The 17,808-nt window shown below is 46.8% G+C and overlaps 1 protein-coding gene across 4 annotated transcripts in view; it reads left to right on the top strand.

Annotated features, from left to right (window-relative positions):
- Positions 1–17,808, top strand: part of LOC110485238 (BAR/IMD domain-containing adapter protein 2-like 1) — a 78,710-nt gene that overhangs the window by 4,527 nt on the left and 56,375 nt on the right. For all 4 annotated transcript variants that reach the window (XM_090194046.1, XM_090194047.1, XM_090194049.1 and 1 more), the window contains 2 exons: positions 2,011–2,086; positions 2,343–2,429. In XM_090194046.1, the coding sequence (XP_090050172.1) occupies positions 2,011–2,086; positions 2,343–2,429 (163 nt within the window). The remainder of the gene's footprint in view (positions 1–2,010; positions 2,087–2,342; positions 2,430–17,808) is intronic.

The raw sequence follows: 17,808 nt of genomic DNA, 5'->3' as shown, positions 1-17,808 counted from the left end.
TGTGCCTCTCACTGGCGTTGAAGTCCACCTCAGAGAGCAGTTAGACTGAGTTAGACTTTGGTCCCCTGAGACAGTCAGAACAGGAACAGAACAGCCCCCCTTTAGCTCCTCTCTCTCCTTGAGGTGATGATGAAACGGAGGGAAAAGTGTCCACAGGTTTAATTATTTAGCTGCAGGGTTTGACTGTGGTAAGATTAGACAGCCTCCCTCTCATACTCCAACATCCCCAGTTAGGTCTCAGTGGTAGGCAAGTCAACTGAGCTGCTCCTGACTGCTTATTAACATGGCCTTTATTCCTAATATGATGTGAGTACATGCAAAAGAGGATCGAAATGGTCCTATCTAAAATATTACCTGGGAGCCCAGCAGCATTATGCAGGATTTTATTTCCTTCTGAATAATAGAGACCTGCTTGAGCGTAGTAATGGATGAATTATAACCTGCCTCTGTATTATAACATACATACATAAAATAAGAAGTTTACTGCCAGATCAGTTGACTCACCAGTGAATTGCATACAGTCTACTTTTCATTGTGTAGTCTACTGTTTACTGTGTGACTGAATAGCCATAACATTCTACATTGCACTGGCTACTCCTCCTGCTTTGTTCATAGACAAGACTGTACTGATATGCTACTATGGTTTTATATATCATTTCCCGGATTCTTGGGTGTAACTCACCCGTATCTTTCCAAACCGTATGTAAACATGATGTAACAGGGCATGTCATTAATAAATAAGAAAGCTGTCATATAAGAGAGAAGAGAAGAAGTGTGTACAGGAAGATGGACCCCCGAGACAATGATCATGATCCCACAGAGAATCAATTATATAGGATGATAACAGAGCTGACGTTACTGGTCCCCAAGGATCCATATCAATCATATCCATTGTCATTTTACTGAATGGAGGCTTCTGGGAAAATGAAGAAAATATGACAGAGACTTCTGAGAGAGAACTTGCATTCCTGATTTATTGAAATCAATTGGAGCTGTCAATAAAAAAAGCCTCTTGATATTGGAAATGATCTCTAAACATGCATAATAACATGCATCACTCTCTCACTTTTTGATTCTCTTTTTTCTCTCCGTCTACTCCCATATTCTGTTTCCATTTGTGTTTCTTTCTCAGCCAGAGGAATGGCAGTGTTGCCATTGGAATGCAGATGAAAGCCAGAGTGTAGGCCTTGGTCAATCTCTGGTTAATCATTGGCTGCTTTGGTCATAGTCTGTAGAGCTAACTGTATTAGTTTAGTTTAGAGGTTATTAGTCACATGCACAGGTTAGCCGATGTAATTACAGGGTAAAGGGAAATTCTTAAGCTCCAACAGTGCAGGTCAAGAGAAGTGAATGGGGCAATAACACAAATTATAATATACACTTATTTACCACTGTAACAATGATAAATGTCCATGGGGGCGGCAGGGTAGCCTAGTGGTTAGAGCATTGGACTAGTAACTGAAAGGTTGCAAGTTTGAATCCCCGAGCTGACAAGGTACAAATCTGTCGTTCTGCCCCTGAACAGGCAGTTAACCCACTGTTCCTAGGCCGTCATTGAAAATAAGAATTTGTTCTTAACTGACTTGCCTGGTTAAATAAAGGTAAACATTTTTTAAAAAGTAGCTGACTAGTGGTGGCTGTTCAGCAACCTGATGGTCTGGGGGTAGAAGCTATTGGCCAGTGTGTCAGTTTTAGCCAAGATGCTCTTATACAGAGTGATGTAAGTGGGGAGGATAGGCCGTGCCTGAGATCCCTGAGGTTCTTCTTGGTCTTCCTGTGACACCTGGTGTTGTAGGGTAGGCAATGTGCCTACCCTCTGAGTCCCACCCTCTGTAGGCGTGTGAATGGTGTACTCACTCACTCACTCACTCACTCACTCACTCACTCACTCACTCACTCACTCACTAACAAACACTAAAGAGAGAAAGTGAGAAAAGGCTGAGAATATCTCATGTTGATGTGACAGTGACCCCATTTAACCCAACTACCCATCTTCTCTCCTCTTCCCAGAATGTAATGGAACAGTTCAACCCTGGGCTCAGGAACCTGGTCAACCTGGGGAAGAGCTATGAGAAATCAGTGGCAGGTGAGCAGCCGTCTTATTGCTGAACTGTCCTGTTCTGTATGCTATTGCCATGGCAGGTTACTTGGTTACCAGAACGTGTCTCTGACCAACATTTATCTTCAGTTATCTCATGCATTAGTCATAGAGGGGTTCACTGTTGAAAGATCTATGTGTATAATAAACAGTAGGTCTGGTTTTAAATTCAGGGTGCTTGTGTAGTAGTTCTTTTACACTCTGCACTTCCACATTTAGTAAAGCCATACTTGTTTTTTTACAGCGATGAGCCTGGCTGGAAAGGTGTACTTTGATGCGGTCTCTAAGATCGGAGAGAATGCTGCGGTCTCTCCTGTCTCCAGGGAGTTGGGTAAGTCTTACCTCTCTGGCCATGTTACAGTCCATATCTGAACGTCTCAGATTTAACTCTATTGAGACCCTTGGTCGACCTCTTTTGGATCTCTTATTGATCTTCGTAGATTCATCACCTGTCCCCTTGGCGAGGGGGATGGTGCCAATAGTCCCTCCCATCCCAATGCCTCCCTCAAACCCAGCTGTGGAGCTGAGCTTTGGCTGGACTGTACTGTATGTACATGAGTTCTACTCCAACGTGGTCACCAGCCAGACAATAGCTCCAGTAAAGTGGCACCCATACACCTAAAATATACTACACGTCCAACGGGGATTCAATCCCATGGAGGAAAACTGCACTGATTTGACTTGCTCTGCCCAGTGATCACACCAATACACTTTAGCACAGCAAGGATCCACATCTGTCCCCTGAATCTGGATGCTCATTTGCAGCCCAGCGTGTGTGTGTGTGTGTGTGTGTGTGTCTGTGTCTGTGTCTGTGGTACTGTCTGGGCTTCCCTGCTGCGCTGGGGAAAGCTGCTGATTAAATCCTGCTGCACAGTAAGACTGAGCTATACTTGTTTTTCTACATTATCAGGACCTCAATGTCCTATCAATTCACCTGAATGTCCTGAATTTGTTCAAATGCTATTTTAAGCTTAAGAGTTAGGGGTTTTGGGGTTAGGGGTTTTGGGATTAGGTGTTAGGAAAATAGGATTTTTAATGATCAAATTTGTACACCAAAAAGTCCAGAAATGTCATGAAAGCTGTGTGTGTGTGTCATGTTTTCCATTAGCTGGTAATTGCTGGCTTTTGGCCAATAAAATAAATGAAAAGACAATAAATACAATTGTTGCTGGCCAAATTGACAGGGAGAAAGAACAATATTCAGTATTAATTTTTATTGGTGGAAATACCAGTCCATGTAAACACATTTGATGTCACGCTTGTTAGTTTACAGGTTGATTTGCATAATTTAGTTGATTTAAATTGGTGCGTGTGTATTTTCGCTAGTGGTTATGTAGGCTATCGTATTTATCCAACAACTGTCACACACGAGCAGCATACAGAACCTATTTTGAGTGGAATTTCTGCTACAGTTCCTCAGCTGGTTGCTGCTGGAGTAAAACCATAGCTGTGGGATGTAGGGGTGATGCAGCACCTCAGCTGGGTGCTGCTGGAGTAAAACCATAGCTGTGGGATGTAGGGGTGCTGCAGCACCTCAGCTGGGTGCTGCTGGAGTAAAACCATAGCTGTGGGATGTAGGGGTGCTGCTGGAGTAAAACCATAGCTGTGGGATGTAGGGGTGCTGCTGGAGTAAAACCATAGCTGTGGGATGTAGGGGTGCTGCTGGAGTAAAACCATAGCTGTGGGATGTAGGGGTGCTGCTGGAGTAAAACCATAGCTGTGGGATGTAGGGGTGCTGCTGGAGTAAAACCATAGCTGTGGGATGTAGGGGTGCTGCTGGAGTAAAACCATAGCTGTGGGATGTAGGGGTGCTGCAGCACCTCAGCTGGTTGCTGCGGGAGTAAAACCGTAGCTGTGGGATGTAGGGGTGCTGCAGCACCTCAGCTGGTTGCTGCTGGAGTAAAACCATAGCTGTGGGATGTAGGGGTGCTGCAGCACCTCAGCTGGTTGCTGCTGGACTAAAACCATAGCTGTGGGATGTAGGGGTGCTGCAGCACCTCAGCTGGTTGCTGCTGGAGTAAAACCATAGCTGTGGGATGTAGGGGTGCTGCTGGAGTAAAACCATAGCTGTGGGATGTAGGGGTGCTGCTGGAGTAAAACCATAGCTGTGGGATGTAGGGGTGCTGCTGGAGTAAAACCATAGCTGTGGGATGTAGGGGTGCTGCTGGAGTAAAACCATAGCTGTGGGATGTAGGGGTGCTGCTGGAGTAAAACCATAGCTGTGGGATGTAGGGGTGCTGCTGGAGTAAAACCATAGCTGTGGGATGTAGGGGTGCTGCTGGAGTAAAACCATAGCTGTGGGATGTAGGGGTGCTGCAGCACCTCAGCTGGTTGCTGCTGGAGTAAAACCATAGCTGTGGGATGTAGGGGTGCTGTAGCACCTCAGCTGGTTGCTGCTGGAGTAAAACCATAGCTGTGGGATGTAGGGTGATGCAGCACCTCAGCTGGTTGCTGCTGGAGTAAAACCATAGCTGTGGGATGTAGGGGTGCTGCAGCACCTCAGCTGGTTGCTGCTGGAGTAAAACCATAGCTGTGGGATGTAGGGGTGCTGCAGCACCTCAGCTGGTTGCTTCTGGAGTAAAAACATAGCTGTGGGATGTAGGGGTGCTGCAGCACCTCAGCTGGTTGCTGCTGGAGTAAAACCATAGCTGTGGGATGTAGGGGTGCTGCAGCACCTCTGCTGGTTGCTGCTGATGTAAAACCATAGCTGTGGGATGTAGGGGTGCTGCAGCACCTCAGCTGGTTGCTGCTGGAGTAAAACCATAGCTGTGGGATGTAGGGGTGCTGCAGCACCTCAGCTGGTTGCTGCTGGAGTAAAACCATAGCTGTGGGATGTAGGGGTGCTGCAGCACCTCAGCTGGTTGCTGCTGGAGTAAAACCATAGTTGTGGGATGTAGGGGTGATGCAGCACCTCAGCTGGTTGCTGCTGGAGTAAAACCATAGCTGTGGGATGTAGGGGTGCTGCAGCACCTCAGCTGGTTGCTGCTGGAGTAAAACCATAGTTGTGGGATGTAGGGGTGATGCAGCACCTCAGCTGGTTGCTGCTGGAGTAAAACCATAGCTGTGGGATGTAGGGGTGCTGCAGCACCTCAGCTGGTTGCTGCGGGAGTAAAACCATAGCTGTGGGATGTAGGGGTGCTGCAGCACCTCAGCTGGTTGCTGCTGGAGTAAAACCATAGCTGTGGGATGTAGGGGTGCTGCAGCACCTCAGCTGGTTGCTGCGGGAGTAAAACCATAGCTGTGGGATGTAGGGGTGCTGCAGCACCTCAGCTGGTTGCTGCTGGAGTAAAACCATAGCTGTGGGATGTAGGGGTGCTGCAGCACCTCAGCTGGTTGCTTCTGGAGTAAAACCATAGCTGTGGGATGTAGGGGTGATGCAGCACCTCAGCTGGTTGCTGCTGGAGTAAAACCATAGCTGTGGGATGTAGGGGTGATGCAGCACCTCAGCTGGTTGCTGCTGGAGTAAAACCATAGCTGTGGGATGTAGGGGTGCTGCAGCACCTCAGCTGGTTGCTGCTGGAGTAAAACCATAGCTGTGGGATGTAGGGGTGCTGTAGCACCTCAGCTGGTTGCTGCTGGAGTAAAACCATAGCTGTGGGATGTAGGGGTGATGCAGCACCTCAGCTGGTTGCTGCTGGAGTAAAACCATAGCTGTGGGATGTAGGGGTGCTGCAGCACCTCAGCTGGTTGCTGCTGGAGTAAAACCATAGCTGTGGGATGTAGGGGTGCTGCAGCACCTCAGCTGGTTGCTTCTGGAGTAAAAACATAGCTGTGGGATGTAGGGGTGCTGCAGCACCTCAGCTGGTTGCTGCTGGAGTAAAACCATAGCTGTGGGATGTAGGGGTGCTGCAGCACCTCTGCTGGTTGCTGCTGATGTAAAACCATAGCTGTGGGATGTAGGGGTGCTGCAGCACCTCAGCTGGTTGCTGCTGGAGTAAAACCATAGCTGTGGGATGTAGGGGTGCTGCAGCCCCTCAGCTGGTTGCTGCTGGAGTAAAACCATAGCTGTGGGATGTAGGGGTGCTGCAGCACCTCAGCTGGTTGCTGCTGGAGTAAAACCATAATTGTGGGATGTAGGGGTGATGCAGCACCTCAGCTGGTTGCTGCTGGAGTAAAACCATAGCTGTGGGATGTAGGGGTGCTGCAGCACCTCAGCTGGTTGCTGCTGGAGTAAAACCATAGTTGTGGGATGTAGGGGTGCTGCAGCACCTCAGCTGGTTGCTGCTGATGTAAAACCATAGCTGTGGGATGTAGGGGTGCTGCAGCACCTCAGCTGGTTGCTGCTGGAGTAAAACCATAGCTGTGGGATGTAGGGGTGATGCAGCACCTCAGCTGGTTGCTGCTGGAGTAAAACCATAGCTGTGGGATGTAGGGGTGCTGCAGCACCTCAGCTGGTTGCTGCTGGAGTAAAACCATAGCTGTGGGATGTAGGGGTGATGCAGCACCTCAGCTGGTTGCTGCTGATGTAAAACCATAGCTGTGGGATGTAGGTGTGATGCAGCACCTCAGCTGGTTGCTGCTGGAGTAAAACCATAGCTGTGGGATGTAGGGGTGCTGCAGCACCTCAGCTGGTTGCTGCTGGAGTAAAACCATAGCTGTGGGATGTAGGGGTGCTGCAGCACCTCAGCTGGTTGCTGCTGTAGTAAAACCATAGATGCTGCAGCACACCCTGATAAATCACTATAAAAATATAAAAACATTAGGAAAATAATGTTGTAAGGTCTTCTGTTGTCTCTGGTAAGGCTATGATGTTAGGGCACAGGAGGTTGGTGGCACCTTAATTGGGGAGGACGAGCTCGTGGTAGTGATTGGAGCGGAATCGGTGAAATGGTATCAAATACATCAAACATGGTTTCCATGTTCTCCTTTCCAGCCCTTGTTATGAGCTGTCCTCCCCTCACCAGCCTACACTGTGTTAGGTGTTCTGCTGTCTCTGGTAAACCTATGCTGTTAGGGGTTCTGCTGTCTCTGGTAAAGCTATGCTGTTAGGGGTTCTGCTGTCTCTGGTAAAGCTATGCTGTTAGGGGTTCTGCTGTCTCTGGTAAAGCTACGCTGTTAGGGGTTCTGCTGTCTCTGGTAAAGCTGTGCTCTTAGGCGTTCTGCTGTCTCTGGTAAAGCTACGCTGTTAGGGGTTCTGCTGTCTCTGGTAAAGCTATGCTGTTAGGGGTTCTGCTGTCTCTGGTAAAGCTGTGTTCTTAGGGGTTCTGCTGTCTCTGGTAAAGCTGTGTTCTTAGGGGTTCTGCTGTCTCTGGTAAAGCTGTGCTCTTAGGGGTTCTGCTGTCTCTGGTAAAGCTACACTGTTAGGGGTTCTGCTGTCTCCGGTAAAGCTGTGTTCTTAGGGGTTCTGCTGTCTCTGGTAAAGCTGTGTTCTTAGGGGTTCTGCTGTCTCTGGTAAAGCTGTGTTCTTAGGGGTTCTGCTGTCTCTGGTAAAGCTGTGTTCTTAGGGGTTCTGCTGTCTCTGGTAAAGCTGTGTTCTTAGGGGTTCTGCTGTCTCTGGTAAAGCTGTGCTCTTAGGGGTTCTGCTGTCTCTGGTAAAGCTACACTGTTAGGGGTTCTGCTGTCTCTGGTAAAGCTGTGTTCTTAGGGGTTCTGCTGTCTCTGGTAAAGCTGTGTTCTTAGGGGTTCTGCTGTCTCTGGTAAAGCTGTGTTCTTAGGGGTTCTGCTGTCTCTGGTAAAGCTGTGTTCTTAGGGGTTCTGCTGTCTCTGGTAAAGCTGTGCACTTAGGGGTTCTGCTGTGCTCTTAGGGGTTCTGCTGTCTCTGGTAAAGCTGTGCTCTTAGGGGTTCTGCTGTCTCTGGTAAAGCTGTGTTCTTAGGGGTTCTGCTATCTCTGGTAAAGCTGTGCTCTTAGGGGTGCTGCTGTCTCTGGTAAAGCTGTGTTATTAGGGGTTCTGCTGTCTCTGGTAAAGCTGTGCTCTTAGGGGTTCTGCTGTCTCTGGTAAAGCTGTGTTCTTAGGGGTTCTGCTGTCTCTGGTAAAGCTATGCTGTTAGGGGTTCTGCTGTCTCTGGTAAAGCTGTGTTATTATAGGTTCTGCTATCTCTGGTAAAGCTGTGCTCTTAGGGGTTCTGCTGTCTCTGGTAACGCTGTGTTCTTAGGGGTTCTGCTGTCTCTGGTAAAGCTGTGTTCTTATAGGTTCTGCTATCTCTGGTAAAGCTGTGCACTTAGGGGTTCTGCTGTCTCTGGTAAAGCTGTGTTATTAGGGGTTCTGCTGTCTCTGGTAAAGCTGTGCTCTTAGGGGTTCTGCTGTCTCTGGTAAAGCTGTGTTCTTAGGGGTTCTGCTGTCTCTGGTAAAGCTGTGTTCTTAGGGGTTCTGCTGTCTCTGGTAAAGCTGTGCTCTTAGGGGTTCTGCTGTCTCTGGTAAAGCTGTGTTCTTAGGGGTTCTGCTATCTCTGGTAAAGCTGTGCTCTTAGGGGTTCTGCTGTCTCTGGTAAAGCTGTGTTCTTAGGGGGTTCTGCTATCTCTGGTAAAGCTGTGCTCTTAGGGGTTCTGCTGTCTCTGGTAAAGCTGTGCTCTTAGGGGTTCTGCTGTCTCTGGTAAAGCTGTGTTCTTAGGGGTTCTGCTATCTCTGGTAAAGCTGTGTTCTTAGGGGTTCTGCTATCTCTGGTAAAGCTGTGCTCTTAGGGGTTCTGCTGTCTCTGGTAAAGCTGTGTTCTTAGGGGTTCTGCTGTCTCTGGTAAAGCTGTGCTCTTAGGGGTTCTGCTGTCTCTGGTAAAGCTGTGCTCTTAGGGGTTCTGCTGTCTCTGGTAAAGCTGTGTTCTTAGGGGTTCTGCTGTCTCTGGTAAAGCTGTGTTCTTAGGGGTTCTGCTGTCTCTGGTAAAGCTGTGTTCTTAGGGGTTCTGCTGTCTCTGGTAAAGCTGTGTTCTTAGGGGTTCTGCTGTCTCTGGTGAAGCTGTGTTCTTAGGGGTTCTGCTGTCTCTGGTAAAGCTGTGCTCTTAGGGGTTCTGCTGTCTCTGGTAAAGCTGTGTTCTTAGGGGTTCTGCTGTCTCTGGTAAAGCTGTGTTCTTAGGGGTTCTGCTGTCTCTGGTAAAGCTGTGCTCTTAGGGGTTCTGCTGTCTCTGGTAAAGCTGTGTTCTTAGGGGTTCTGCTGTCTCTGGTAAAGCTGTGTTCTTAGGGGTTCTGCTATCTCTGGTAAAGCTGTGCTCTTAGGGGTTCTGCTGTCTCTGGTAAAGCTGTGTTATTAGGGGTTCTGCTGTCTCTGGTAAAGCTGTGCTCTTAGGGGTTCTGCTGTCTCTGGTAAAGCTGTGTTCTTAGGGGTTCTGCTGTCTCTGGTAAAGCTGTGTTCTTAGGGGTTCTGCTGTCTCTGGTAAAGCTGTGCTCTTAGGGGTTCTGCTGTCCTCCATTGCAACTACCCTCCGCTGCTTTGCCTTTGTCCGCAGCAGTAACAGCAACCCAGTATTTGTTTCCATTGTCCAGTTCTTTTAATAGTGTACAATTGAATTCAATAGAACTTCCCCTAAGGGGAAATCAAAATAAAGGATTGCTAGAGAACCCAGTCAGAGGCAGTCAGTAGCAGTTCTGGGTATGTGTCTGTAGTTTCTACTCCTCCCGGTCCTGTAACTGATCCATGTGAAAGGGAACCAGTTATAGGTGAGGCTTTGACCTCTCCACCCAGCTGAGTCACACTGACCGCTGGCCCTAATCCTCCCCCTGTGTGTCTGAGTCGGGGACAGTCAGGGAAAAGGTGCAGGGTGTATAGAGTCCTCTGGTATGTGTCTAATCTAGCCTAATGAAGGCTGTTAACCCAGAGCACTGCGTGTGAGTACAGCTGTTTATATACAGTGCATTCAGAAAATATTCAGACCCATTGATTCTTTCCACATTTTGTTACATTAAAGCCTTATTCTAAAATGTATTAAATATTTTTTTCTCCTCATCAATCTGCACACACTACCCCATAATGACAAAGCAAGGTTTTTTGACAATTTTGCAAATATGTATATATTTGTAAAAAATTAAACACTGAAATATTACATATACATAAGAATTCAGACCCTTCACTCAGTAGTTTGTTGAAGCACCCTTGGCGGCGATCACAGCCTCGAGTCTTCTTGGTATGATGCCCAGCCTCGAGTCTTCTTGGGTATGATGCCCAGCCTCGAGTCTTCTTGGTATGATGCCCAGCCTCGAGTCTTCTTGGGTATGATGCTACAAGCTTACAGCCTCGAGTCTTCTTGGGTATGATGCTACAAGCTTACAGCCTCGAGTCTTCTTGGTATGATGCCCAGCCTCGAGTCTTCTTGGGTATGATGCCCAGCCTCGAGTCTTCTTGGGTATGATGCCCAGCCTCGAGTCTTCTTGGGTATGATGCTACAAGCTTACAGCCTCGAGTCTTCTTGGGTATGATGCTACAAGCTTACAGCCTTGAGTCTTCTTGGGTATGATGCTACAAGCTTACAGCCTCGAGTCTTCTTGGGAATGATGCTACAAGCTTACAGCCTCAAGTCTTCTTGGGAATGACGCTACAAGCTTACAGTCTCGAGACTTCTTGGGTATGATGCTACAAGCTTACAGCCTCGAGTCTTCTTGGGTATGACGCTACAAGCTTACAGCCTCGAGACTTCTTGGGTATGACGCTACAAGCTTACAGCCTCGAGTCTTCTTGGGTATGACGCTACAAGCTTACAGCCTCGAGTCTTCTTGGGAATGACGCTACAAGCTTACAGCCTGGAGTCTTCTTGGGTATGACGCTACAAGCTTACAGCCTGGAGTCTTCTTGGGTATGATGCTACAAGCTTACAGCCTGGAGTCTTCTTGGGTATGACGCTACAAGCTTACAGCCTGGAGTCTTCTTGGGTATGATGCTACAAGCTTACAGCCTCAAGTCTTCTTGGGTATGACACTACAATACTTCTTGGGTATGATGCTACAAGCTTACAGCCTCGAGTCTTCTTGGGTATGACGCTACAACCTTACAGCCTGGAGTCTTCTTGGGTATGACGCTACAAGCTTACAGCCTGGAGTCTTCTTGGGTATGACGCTACAAGCTTACAGCCTCGAGTCTTCTTGGGTATGATGCTACAATCTTGGCATACCTATATTTATTCTCTGCAGATCCTCAAGCTCTGTCAGGTTGGATGGGGAGCATCACTACACAGCTATATTCGGGTCTCTCCAGAGATGTTCGATCTGGTTCATGTCCAGGCTCTGGCTGGGCCACTCAAGGACATTGAGGCTTGTCCTGAAGCCACTCCTGCATTGTCTTGGCTGTGTGCTAAGGGTCTTGTCCTGTTGGAAGGTGAACCTTCACCCCAGTCGGAGCGCTCTGTAGCAGGTTTTCGTCAAGGATCTCGCTGTACTTTGCGCTGTTCATCTTTCTCTCAATCTTGACTAGTCTCCCTGCTGCTGAAAAACATCCCTGCAGCATGATCCTGCCTCCGCCATGCTTCACCGTAGGGATGGTGCCAGGTTTCCTCCAGACGTGACGCTTGGCATTCAGGCCAAATAGTTCAATCTTGGTTTCGTCAGACCAGAGAATCTTGTTTCTCATGGTCTGAGAGTCCTTTCGGTGCCTTTTGGCAAACTCCAAACAGGCTGTCATGTGCCTTGGCTTCCGTCTGGCCACTCTAACATAAATGCCTGATTGGTGGAGTGCTGCAGAGATGGTTGTCCTTCTGGAATATTCTCCCATCTCCACAGAGGTACTCTGGAGCTCTGTCAGAGTGACCATAGGGTTCTTGGTCACCTCCCTGACCTAAGCCCTTATCCCCCGATTGCTCAGTTTGGCCAGGCGTCCAGCTCTAGGAAGAGTCTTGGTGGTTCAAAACTTCTTCCATTTAAGAATAATGGAGGCCACTGTTCTTGGGGACCTTCAATGCTGCAGACATTTTTTTGTACCCTTCCCCAGATATGTGCCTCGACACAATCCTGTCTCGGAGCTCTACGGATAATTCCTTCAACCTCACGGCTTGGTTTTTGCTCTGAAATGCACTGTCAACTGTGGGACCTTTATATAGACAGGTGTGTGCCTTTCCAAATCATGTCCAATCAATTGAATTTGCCACAGATGGACTCCAATCAAGTTGTAGAAACATCTCAAGGATGATCAGTGGAAACAGGATGCATCAGAGCTCAATTTTGAGTCTCATAGCAAAGGGTCTGAATACTTATGTAAATGAGGTATTTATTGTTTTTATTTTGAAATAATTTGAATTAACATTTCTGAAAACCTGTTTTCGCTTTGTCTTTGTGGCGTTTTGTGTGTACATTGATGAGGATTTTTTAAAAACATTTAATTATTTTTAGAATAAGACCTTAAGGTAACAAAATGTGGAAAAAGTGAAGGGGTCTGAATACTTTCCTTAATGTACTGTATAGCAGACCGCTCTGTAATGCTTGACCAGTGACCACCACATGCAGCTGCCTCTGAGAACAATGTGGCTTTACCCTGGCTTTACTCTTCACCAACTGGCTTGTCAGGATCAATACAAAGAACTCTGATTTAATGTACAGTATGATCCAAAGTTGAGGCCCTCTCTATTTGAATTACAGTACATCGAAAGGTTGCAAGTTCAAATCCCTGAGCTGACAAGGTACAAATCTGTCGTTCTGCCCCTGAACAGGCAGTTAACCCACTGTTCCTAGGCCGTCATTGAAAATAAGAATTTGTTCTTAACTGATTTGCCTAGTTAAATAAAGGTAAAATAAATAACATCGATTCAGGAATTGAACTGGGCATGTACTCTAACTAAAAGTGGAAATGATCTTTCACATCTTAAGTTCCTGCATTGACTTCTATTGAGTTGAGCATTGTCATATTGGGAAATGAATATGGCAGCAACTACTCCTTTCCAGGTTCTGTATGTAAAAAGTTCTGAGTGTCGGCCCATAACCACTAAGTCCTATTTCCTCAGCCTTTATCTTGCAACGTTAAAGTCGAAATTCATGGAAAAGCTGTAAGGACCAATGCCCTACCGGTCGGTCAATGAGAAGGGTGCATGTTGCGAGAGCCTTCCTATCGGAGCCTGATAAACCTTGAGTTGCAGCAGTCTCTGCGTCAGTAAGACCTCCCTCCATGCCTCTGTAACCTGTGGAATATCTGGAGTCTACTGAGCTGCCACAGAGAAACCTGAGCTGATCAGCCCAGAAACCAGAGACTCTTGAGAGTCAGTGGAGGATTGACACATACCTTCCTTCCCTCCCTCTCCTGCTTCTTCCCTCCACGTTCACCCAATGTAACCCAACTCTCTGTCTCACTGTCTCTGAGATGTAACCCAACTCTCTGTTCTCTGTCTCTGAGATGAAACCCAACTCTCTGTCTCACTGTCTCTGAGATGTAACCCAACTTTCTGTTCTCTGTCTCTGAGATGTAACCCAACTCTCTGTCTCACTGTCTCTGAGATGTAACCCAACTCTCTGTCTCACTGTCTCTGAGATGTAACCCAACTCTCTGTTCTCTGTCTCTGAGATGTAACCCAACTTTCTGTTCTCTGTCTCTGAGATGTAACCCAACTCTCTGTTCTCTGTCTCTGAGATGTAACCCAACTTTCTGTTCTCTGTCTCTGAGATGTAACCCAACTCTCTGTCTCTGAGATGTAACCCAACTCTCTGTTCTCTGTCTCTGAGATGTAACCCAACTCTCTGTCTCACTGTCTCTGAGATGTAACCCAACTCTCTGTTCTCTGTCTCTGAGATGTAACCCAACTCTCTGTTCTCTGTCTCTGAGATGTAACCCAACTCTCTGTTCTCTGTCTCTGAGATGTAACCCAACTCTCTGTTCTCTGTCTCTGAGATGTAACCCAACTCTCTGTTCTCTGTCTCTGAGATGTAACCCAACTCTCTGTTCTCTGTCTCTGAGATGTAACCCAACTCTCTGTCTCACTGTCTCTGAGATGTAACCCAACTCTCTGTTCTCTGTCTCTGAGATGTAACCCAACTCTCTGTTCTCTGTCTCTGAGATGTAACCCAACTCTCTGTTCTCTGTCTCACTGTCTCTGAGATGTAACCCAACTCTCTGTCTCACTGTCTCTGAGATGTAACCCAACTCTCTGTCTCACTGTATCTGAGATGTAACCCAACTCTCTGTTCTCTGTCTCTGAGATGTAACCCAACTCTCTGTTCTCTGTCTCTGAGATGTAACCCAACTCTGTCTCACTGTCTCTGAGATGTAACCCAACTCTCTGTTCTCTGTCTCTGAGATGTAACCCAACTCTCTGTTCTCTGTCTCACTGTCTCTGAGATGTAACCCAACTCTCTGTCTCACTGTCTCTGAGATGTAACCCAACTCTCTGTCTCACTGTCTCTGAGATGTAACCCAACTCTCTGTTCTCTGTCTCACTGTCTCTGAGATGTAACCCAACTCTCTGTCTCACTGTCTCTGAGATGTAACCCAACTCTCTGTCTCACTGTCTCTGAGATGTAACCCAACTCTCTGTCTCACTGTCTCTGAGATGTAACCCAACTCTCTGTCTCACTGTCTCTGAGATGTAACCCAACTCTCTGTCTCACTGTCTCTGAGATGTAACCCAACTCTCTGTTCTCTGTCTCTGAGATGTAACCCAACTCTCTGTCTCACTGTCTCTGAGATGTAACCCAACTCTCTGTCTCACTGTCTCTGAGATGTAACCCAACTCTCTGTTCTCTGTCTCACTGTCTCTGAGATGTAACCCAACTCTGTCTCACTGTCTCTGAGATGTAACCCAACTCTCTGTTCTCTGTCTCACTGTCTCTGAGATGTAACCCAACTCTCTGTCTCACTGTCTCTGAGATGTAACCCAACTCTCTGTCTCACTGTCTCTGAGATGTAACCCAACTCTCTGTTCTCTGTCTCACTGTCTCTGAGATGTAACCCAACTCTGTCTCACTGTCTCTGAGATGTAACCCAACTCTCTGTTCTCTGTCTCACTGTCTCTGAGATGTAACCCAACACTCTGTTCTCTTTCTCACGGTATCTGAGATGTAACCCAACTCTCTGTTCTCTGTCTCACTGTCTCTTGAGATGTAACCCAACTCTCTGTCTCACTGTCTCTGAGATGTAACTCAACTCTCTGTCTCACGGTATCTGAGATGTAACCCAACTCTCTGTCTCACTGTCTCTGAGATGTAACCCAACTCTGTCTCACTGTCTCTGAGATGTAACTCAACTCTCTGTCTCACTGTCTTTGATGTGTAACCCAACTCTCTGTCTCACTGTCTCTGAGATGTAACCCAACTCTCTGGATGGTTTGAAACTCGAGAAGTAAACGGAAGTGCAGCAATGCACAGTGTCACCTCTCATGTGTCTGCCAGGCAGCTCCTTCTCAACCAGTGATGTGAGGCAAGTTGTTAGTCTCACTGTGAAAAATGTAGTTTTGTTTTTGGACAGCATTGGGACAGCGTTCCTATTCTGTCCTGTCACCATGTATGGACAGGTTATCTGAAGGCCCGTCCAGATGGTGCCTTTGTCCACCCCAGTGTTGTGAAGTAGGATGTTGTCTCGCTGGGACAACATTGGGGAACGTTCCCACTGTCCCATCACACACACACACACTGCCGTCTGCTCCATTATTTTGAATGGCTAACAACCCATTTAGATAACCCATGTTTTGCAATGTGTCAGGTGGCACCTGCTGTTGATGCTAGGATTCTTTTCCCTGCAGTCAAAAACATCGGAGGGACTGTGGGACGATTTGCATGCAAGCATAGAGATGCTTTTTTCCCAAACAACTTGGAGTGAGTGTGTTTGTGTGTACATTCCAGATGTTATCAGATGTAAATTCTGATTATTTCTCTATTGCATACTGCAGATTATAAACTGGGTGGTTCGAGCCCTGAATGCTGATTGGCTGACAGCCGTGGTATATCAGACTGTATACCAACATGTATTTTTACTGCTCTAATTACGTTGGTAACCAGTTTATAATAGCAATAAGGCACCTCAGGGGGTTGTGATATATGGCCAATATTCATTCCATGGCTAAGGCCTGTATCCAGACACTCTGCATTGCTTTGTGCATAAGAACAGCCCTTTATCGTGGTATTTTGGCCATATACCACACACCCCCGGGCCTTATTGCTTAAATATACACAGTGTACAAAACATTAGGAACACCTTCCTAATATTGAGTTGCACCCGCTTTTTCCCTCAGAACAGCCTCAATTCGTCTCGGCATTGACTCTACGAGGTGCCGAAGGTGTTCCACAGGGACACCCACATGCTGACCCATGTCGACTCCAATGCTTCCCACAATTGTGTCAAGTTGGCTGGATGTCTTTTGGGTGGTGGACCATTCTTGAGACACACGGGAAACTGGTGTGTGAAAAACCCAGCAGCATTGCAGTTCTTGACACAAACCGTTGCACCTGGCACCTACTACCATACCCCTTTCAAAGGCACTTATATGTTGTCTTGCCCATTCACCCTCTGAATGGCACACATACACAATCCATGTCTCACTTGTCTCAAGGCTTAAAAATCCTTTGTTAACCTCTCCTCCCCTTCATCTACACTGATTGTAGTGGATTTAACAGGTGACATCAATAAGGGATCATAGCTTTCACCTGGATTCACCTGGTCAGTCTGTCATGGAAAGATCAGGTGTCCTTAATGTTTTGTACACTCAGTGTATATAGTTGTCTAAGTTATGTTTTGGGACAAACACTTTGGGACAAAGACTTCAAAAATGTAACTTGTTCAACTTGCCTGGACACCAATCTGCTCAAACAAATGATTCATGTATTCATGTTGCTTTATTTTAGAAAGCCAGTGACTGTTTCAAGACTTCCCATCCTAACCTATAATGAGTATCACTGAGCACTGCAGTCATATTGATGTACAGTCATCTGTCTAATTTGCATTTGTTTCCTGCAGCCATTACTGATCCAATCTCCTCAACACAGAATAGTATCCTTATCCTGGAATAGTCCCACGTAATCTTTCTGTTTATGGCTGCTACTGAAATTAGCCTATGTCCCATTTATTATTTTTATTTATTTTTACCTTTTTATTTAACTAGGCAAGTTAGTTAAGAACAAATTATTATTTACAATGACAGCCTAGGAACAGTGGGTTAACTGCCTTGTTCAGGGGGAGAATGGCATGTTTACCTTGTCAGCTTGGGGATTCGATCTAGCAACCTTTCGGTTACTGGCCCAACGCGCTAACCACTAGGCTACCTGCTGCCCCCATAGGGCCCTATTCCCCAGAAAGTACACTACATATGGAATAAGGTACCATTTAGGGGTTTCTTAATGTTGTGAAAAACCCTTTACCGAAAAGTGATGTTTTGTTTTTTCACCCACAAAATCACGGTGCTGTTATCACAAACACATTATTTTCTGTTTATAGACTAACTAGGCAATAGGCAATAAAGGCCTAGGGGAAAGTTGTGTAGTTGAAGTACAACAACTACTTAGGTGTATTTGCGAGGGATGCATGACAAGACATTGCAAGATGCAGATTACAAAGACATATGCGCCCCATGGTTCTTTCTGTCTGCCCTCTCCTCTCTCTCCCTCATGCTGGTTTGCCTGGGGCGTATTCATTACACTGATTCTGTTGCAAAACGTTTCTGAACAGAAGCAAACGGAACGAAACTGAGAAGGACCTACCTGAATTTATCCAATGGCAACTATCTGTTTGCACTAATGATTACACCCCTGCTCTTTCTTTTTGGTAATGATGCAAGTGTGTGTTCAGTCTTCGGTCTGTTGCCTGTAGAATATCTTAGCCTATTGATTGATTGATGATAGATAGGTCCTGCTTCACTGAAGTTGCAAGCCAAGAAATTGGGAGAT

This window comes from Oncorhynchus mykiss, chromosome 12, assembly GCF_057628025.1.
Source record: "Oncorhynchus mykiss isolate SJ-2025 chromosome 12, ASM5762802v1, whole genome shotgun sequence".
Taxonomy (NCBI): Eukaryota; Metazoa; Chordata; class Actinopteri; order Salmoniformes; family Salmonidae; genus Oncorhynchus; species Oncorhynchus mykiss.
The sequence above is the reverse complement of the archived record's forward strand: the minus strand, read 5'-3'. Positions and strand labels throughout refer to the sequence as shown.